Source organism: Lactuca serriola, chromosome 2 (assembly GCF_051521515.1).
Source record: "Lactuca serriola cultivar US96UC23 chromosome 2, Lser_US96UC23_V15, whole genome shotgun sequence".
In the NCBI taxonomy this organism is placed as follows: Eukaryota; Viridiplantae; Streptophyta; class Magnoliopsida; order Asterales; family Asteraceae; genus Lactuca; species Lactuca serriola.
Genome location: NC_136409.1, coordinates 171828386 through 171835679, shown reverse-complemented (window position 1 = coordinate 171835679; position 7294 = coordinate 171828386). Strand labels below are relative to the sequence as shown.

Here is a 7294-nt window from a genome sequence, read left to right as displayed (position 1 = left end):
TTTGTAATGTAAGCATTAAGCAAGTAACTATCTATAATTAACATACATCTATTATATTACAAGTCAAGATACAAAAAGAACAACATTCAGATAATAGATGTTAGTTTTTTACGTACAACTTAATTATCTTATAGATAATGAAAACACACAAAGAGTACATACATGAATGCATAAATCTTGTATCAATACACAGATAGAACAAGTTGTGCACAAAATCACTCATGATTTTTGAATACTTGGATCATAAATCATAAGTAAATCCGACATGATCTAGAAACTCAACAACATGCAATGTTAAGAATATGAAAGGATGCGTTGAAAGTTACTTAAAAGTGGGTGCAAAACCTCATCAACCTTTTTATTCTTCTGGTAGTTCAATTAATAATAGCAATAATATTCAAACTAAATATCAACCATCGATTTGAAATGCTTTTTGATCCCAATTTGAATTAGCTTTTACTTTTAGAATTTAGATTGATCGTGTCTCAATTCTCAAATCAATTACAAGAACCCTATCGAGAATTGTAACCTTAACAGAAGAACATCTTAACTTGTAAAAATTGATACATGACAATAACAATGGCTACAATCTCGAAAGGGGAATCTCTTAAAATGGTATGTATAATCATCAATTTCTAGGGTATATACTTAATTACTCTACACAATTACTTATTTTAGATTCCATGAAATTAAAAGATCGAAGAAGACAGACCTTTAATTTGATTTACATAACCTTCAGTCCTCAATTAATCAGCGTGGATTCAGGCCCAGAAGCATCTCTTCATCAGTGAGAGAATGGCGGAAGTGACAACGATGACCATAAGGGCAGATGTCGCCGGCGAGGACCATACGGCAAACCTCCGTTTTGTAGCGAGGGTGTCTTATTACTGGTCGTAATTCAGTTATTCCATGTGCGAAGTGGCAATTGTCTCCATAAGGGCAAGCTCCGGTCTCCTGCCATTTGTTGCAGAGCTCAGTCTTCGACATTCCTTGATTGTAGACCTCGAATTCCAATCCCTCTCGTGATTTCTTCTCCCCCGACACACGTACACGTTGCTGTGTCAAACAAACCAATTTTGTTACTAATCGTGCTTGAAGTTATATCGGATTAGGTATTGGAAATGTATGAACGATGAGCATTGTTTAGAATTTAGATCACATAGCGACTTACCGATTGACCTAATTGAGCAGTTGGAGCTTGTTGGCGACTCGGTCGTTGAGAAGGAACCGATTTCAGATAGCCCTTGGAACGAACGGAAATGCTTTTCGGCATTGAAACTCTCTCGCCATTGTGCCTTGTAAACTGTTTTGGTTCGATCACGCTCGTCGGACTTACGCTAGGAACTTTTTCAGCAGAGGCGTTGCTTTCACTAAACGGAGATCCGATGCCAAGACGACTGAAGTCTCCGATTAAGGTAGACGACGGAGACGAGGAAGAACGCACAGAGGATGCGAGGCGGTTCTGCATCGTCGCTTGCGAGAACAGGTTCAACCTCTGCACCAAATCGCCATTAGCGACGCGGAGAGCTTCATTCTCTTGACGAAGAGCGTCAACCTCTTTGACAGAGTCCTGGAGGCTCGTGAGACACACGGTGTAGCAATTGTAGAGCTGCTGGTACTCGAGGATGAAGCTGGCTTGACTAAGTCGATTCTCGGTTGCGTATGCATTGGCGCTGAAAGCGTCGTCATCGAACGAGCAGTCGGAAGGAGAAGAGAACGACAGCTGTGACTGCGAAATGAATTTTGGCGGGAAAATCGAGGAGCAGAACGATGCAGGATTGAATAATTCACCAGAACCGAAATCGAAATCTAATTGATCATTCTGAGACGCAATCGAAGACATGAATAGATTTCCAGATAAATTATTACTCTCATTATCGAAACCAACAGAGTCCATGGCGATCGTCGATGAACCTATATCCTTCTTCTCCATCTCCATTACACACAAACTACTGATAATTTATATCTCTGCATCAAAATCACAAACATATCAGAATCACCTACTTGAACGGACGTAAAATCTAGATCAAACATCAAAAACTTATCAAAAACCACTAACAAACACAATCATAGTATCATGATACTTACTTCATTGTAATTTTGTACTCATTACTCTGGATTAAAAAAAAAACAGAGAACATACCTTGAAGAGAAGGATGGAGGATTTAGGAATTGAATTTGGTGATGTAAGATGGGGTATAAAAGAGGAAGGTGGGATAGAAATCCGGTGTGTCGCGGAAGTGGATTGGGTGTGTGAGATGGAGAGTGGAGATTGATGGTGTGAGAGTGGGAGAAACAGAGGATTATAATTAAGAGAGGGCGTGAAAAGAGTTGCTTGAGGCGGACGTTGAAACCGTTAGAGATACACAAAGCGCTCTCACAACAGCAATGCCAGTGCGTCCACTTCTAACAAACCGGCCGCTTCACCAACCTACAGCAAATTCATTTTATTTTATTTTATTTTAAACAAATCAAATAAATAAATAATAATTCTTTAAATTTTAATAAACATTTTTTTTAAGATATTGATTTTTTTCCTCCGTAATTAATATTGAAAAATTGAAATGTTGATTAAAAATGTTTTTAAGGGTTGACATATGATCCATTTATGAATCATGTAAAATTTTTGTAACTCACCATGTGGGTATACTGGTATAGTATTACTTCCTCTGTTTTAAAACAATCATTTGGATATATGTAGTTGTTTGACTTTTAGGTTATGGTCATCATCATGGTTTATTCATTTATAGTGAAAACTAAAAAGGAAAGATTTTTTTTTTCTTCTTATGATTGTGTACATTATCTGAAATTTGTTTGGAGTGATATTAGTTGGATAAGGGTATACATCATTTGCCAATTTTTTTAGTCGAAAAGTAATATGAGAATTATACCCACATATAATTGTACGTGTAAAAATTGAGCTAGAAGCATGACAATGATAAATGGTGCAATGGGGTGTGCTAACGATACTCGTGTATTGATACATGTTGTGTATATATATATATGAGAATTCATATTGTTAGAAATAAATAAGAAAGAACACACAAAAAGACATAATATTTAATGTGGATCGGTTAATATAACCTACATCCACATGCAATGAGTGAGTATTCTTATTAACGAGTTCAATCAATGATAAACACTACAAATACAATCAAGACAGACTAAAGATTTTTAAAAGGACCACACATTAAATCCATCCATTTTTAGGCTTAAATGTTAACTAATCACAAGACGTCACACATCTCAAAACACTTTTGACGAAGGTGAGAACCTTTACACTTACGGAACACATTTGCACCAAGAGCACATTTACACCAAGAGAGCGCATTTACAACAGAAAACACATTTGCACTAAAAGAGAACATTTGCACTAGAGAGCACCTTCATCGAAAGCTTGTGTATTCTTAAAATTCCAAGCCATCCTAACGCATCATGCACCAGCCCAATGCCTTTGGCCATGCTGGAGAGCATTAGACCATGCATCCATTGGAAAATCCTACAACGCATTAGCCTAATCCCTCATGTTGGAGCACATTTTGCATGGAGCGCATTAGCATACCTCCAACGCATTTACATGGAGCGCATTTGACACAACTCCAACACTTTAGCCAAAAACTATATCCATAATCAAAATGCTCCATTGTGTTACCAAATGCTCTAACACATCTTTCGGGTCTTTAGGCATCAAGTCACATTTATCACATATTTATTTCATGTGTTTTTTTTATATCAACTATACCTACTTGAACACGTTTCTTAAAAATTAGCTAAAATTCCATTAAATATATGGTTTCAAGATTGGATTCCATGCGACCAAAATCTTTGTCGAGTGCTTAAAAATTACGCTCTATTTTAAAAGTTCTAGTTGTAAAAAAGAAGCGTAAATGACACAAATGCCCTACGAACTTTATAGGGTTGGTCTATTTAGTCCTTAAACTATTTTCGAGGCTTTATGAGGAAATGAAGTTGTTTTTTTCGGGTCGATTATGTTCTTTCAGACAAAATGAAGGGGTCATCCGGTTACCCCATTGTCACATAGACATTTGTTGACCAATTTTCCCTTAACCCACATTGACTTTGAATGTACAACCCCATGAAATACCTGATAAACCCAGTATTATTCATCTTTTTCCCACCTTATAACTCCATCACCAACCCACCACTCACAACCGGTTCATCGCCTTTGAATACCACCGAAAAACCTCCACCAAAACCTCACATATTTTTATCGAAACCCACCTGAAAACTCGAGGTACAGTTGTTAATTTTTCCAAGTCATCGTGTCATCGTTATCCGATACACATCCTCAGGTTTTTCTAGTTGATAGACCATGTACCATTCGATAAATGAGCAAAATCCGGCAGCTTCTCTCAATCCTCATTCGTCCTCTCTTTATTTTTCTAGCCGGTAACGTGTTAACTGTCATTATAAAATCTGGCTCTGTTACCGAAGCTAATAGATCTATGAATAATGTTGTAACTAATTTGTATGAAGATATCATTATAAATGTAAGTGACGATGCTCCTCCTATTCTCAAACATGAAGAAATTTTTAATCGAGATAAATGAATCATATCTGAAGTAAACTCTAAACCGATCACTAGCGAAATCAAGGTTAGTGAATCGAAGTTGCCACCTGTCTATCGAAGGGGGATTTCCCAGCCTATCTCGGTATATGTTACCGAAAGAAGGAAGAAGAATCTAATGATTTGAGAGAATTTTGTTCCAGATCTAGATCTGAAAATCTACTGGAGAACCAGTCTAAAAACCTAATGAAGAGAGAGCCTTTTCTGGAGACGGAAATACTTAACAAAACGGGAAGCCATAGCTATCGGAGACAGAGATAGGATGGTCGAAAGTTGATTCTCCGGTGTAGAATGTCGTCAACGATGGTAATGGTTGGAGTCGTTGGCCACATTTCTTCTCCAATAAGTAGATCCGGATTTGATTGCATTAAGGGCTAAAGGCGATGGAGGGGAGAGACCATGGAGGCATTCGAAAATGATGTTGTGAAGTTGACGAAGAAGGAGGATCCAATGGTAGGTTGGCTCTAGAGGGAAAATAAGAGAGAAAGAGAGGAAGATGGTATGGAATGGTTGTTGTGTTCAAGAAACTAATTTTTCCAGAAAAAGACTCATAAATTGTCCCACGGTTCCAAGTAGACAACCACATGTCGGCCACGTCATGGATGATGTGGCAAATATTAAGGATGTGGCAAGCAAATCAGTTAAATATGGTCTAGGGGACTAAATAGACAGGTTTCCCACGAGTTCACTCCCTCATAAAGCCACAAAAATAGTTTTGGGACTAAATGGACAACCCTAGAAGGTTCATAGGGCATTTATGTCATTTCCCATAAAAAGAAACTGCCATTTTTTAAAATACAAACAATACGGCGTGATGATTGTCAATTGTAGAAACAAAACATTTTAGCTATCATAGCGTAAGATTTACTTTTAGGTAACTTGATCATTTTTTAGATGAAAATTTGTGATTTGTTTACATAATCATGATGTTTTACAATCGTTAAAAGTTTCAATCGCATTATTGAAACACATATCATTTATTTAGAATAATGTTCTCTTCGTTTTCCGTAAAACATAATTCGTTTTAACAAAAACCGAGTCAAATTGTTAGGCATAATCAAAAAGTATTTAAAATTATACATACATAGGAGCGAAATGCTTTAAAACTTGTATTAACATGTAGCAGTAATAGCAAAGTATTTACACTTCTACGTGCATGATATTAACATTGGTTCTATTTGTTTCAAATAAATAAACATATTTAGAAGCTATAATATATTTACATTTAACAAATGCGGGCTCAATAGAATAACAATTAAGATACTAACATTTTGTTGAAAAAAATGGGTTTCATTCTTTTTGGACCATATATATTGTGTCTTGTTTAAGCTTAAAATAGAAAGATATCAATGGGTTTATGTTGTCTTCCAAAATACGTTCAATTTGGTATATTGAACTCGTGTTAAAGTCGTGTTTATATAGAATTAAGCACAATTATTGGTTCTATTGGTTGTGTTTGAGACTAGTGGGTGTGGGCAACATGTTAAGGCATGTTACCACACCCACAAAGTGTCACCTCACATGTCATGTCATTCATGGTGTTATAACACCAAGTGAGGATGTAACATCCAGAACCCTAAGGTACTAAATTCATTCATTAATGCATTTTTTAGGGTCCTCGCGACGTGAGATCTTGGGGGTCATGTCGTGAGTGGCTGTTGGCCCATTGACCTGCATATTTGGAGTCTCACGATGTGAGACGTAAGGTCTCACGACGTGAGAGCGACTTAATGATTCCAAACCCTAAATTTTAGATATTTAAGGGAATGAGAGCCTATAGGTACCCATCCTCAGCCTCTCTCACCCTCTAAGCCTCTGGAAACCCTAGATTTCGTGTCACCTCGAGTTATTTGGTATTTTGCTTGTGGAAAGGAAGAAAAGGAGAGAAGAAGAAGCATCTTGGGAAGAAAGTTGCTTGGGATCATCATCATGATCATATCTCATCTTGTTTGGACCATTGTAAGTATCAAGACTCAAGATTTATTGCATATTATGGCTAGATCTAGTTTTTGGCCCATTTTATCATGTTTTGGCTTGATTAGACTGGAGTTGATCCATAAAATTAGCAACTTTATGGATTCAAATGATCTTTTGAGTCTTATATCATTCAGACATGGGATTTGGTGGAGTAATAGAGCTTGCATGAGAACTTGAGGCCATATTTACACTTTTTGACCTAAAATGGTGAAGGGACATGCATGTCCATAAAGCAAGCATTTTTATGGAATGTTGGGGTCCCATTTAGCTTCAGAAAGGGGTGAGATTAAGGTTTAATGGATTAAGAATATTGGAAAGGTGGTTTTGGCTTCAGACCGTTCTCACGACGTGAACATGAGTCACCGTCCCCGATGAGTCGTCTGAGTCAGGAGTGAGTCTCGGGATCAGATCGGACACGTCTCACAATGTGACGAAGGATTGCTCACGACGTGACACATTATCTTGGGCTTTTGGGCCTTAATGGGCCACTAGTTTCTGACTTTGGGCCTTATTATGCTTGGGACCATTTGGAGCCTTGGGTGTCATTTAGGAATTTGGGCCTTCTTGGGTTAGACCCATGATGAGTTTTTGGCCTATTTAGGAAGATGAGCCATTATTAGGCTTTTTAGTGTTAATGGGTCGGGCCTTGGTTTTGGGCTAATTAAGAAAATGGTAAAATGGTATTTTACCCTGGATAATGGACATGTAATTTAGATTCTTGGCTATAAG

At 37.3% G+C, this 7294-nt stretch overlaps 1 protein-coding gene across 1 annotated transcript; it reads right to left on the bottom strand.

Moving 5' to 3' along the window:
- Nucleotides 1-203: 203 nt before the first annotated feature.
- On the bottom strand, nt 204-2295 carry LOC145087406 (zinc finger CCCH domain-containing protein 14-like). The gene is made up of 3 exons (XM_079025357.1): nt 2144-2295; nt 1172-1968; nt 204-1056 (listed from the first exon to the last, which is right to left on the bottom strand). Exons 2-3 carry the CDS (start codon nt 1937-1939, stop codon nt 751-753), a joined length of 1074 nt encoding a protein of 357 aa, XP_078881483.1. The 5' UTR covers nt 1940-1968; nt 2144-2295; the 3' UTR covers nt 204-750.
- Between the last annotated feature and the right edge of the window lie 4999 nt (nt 2296-7294).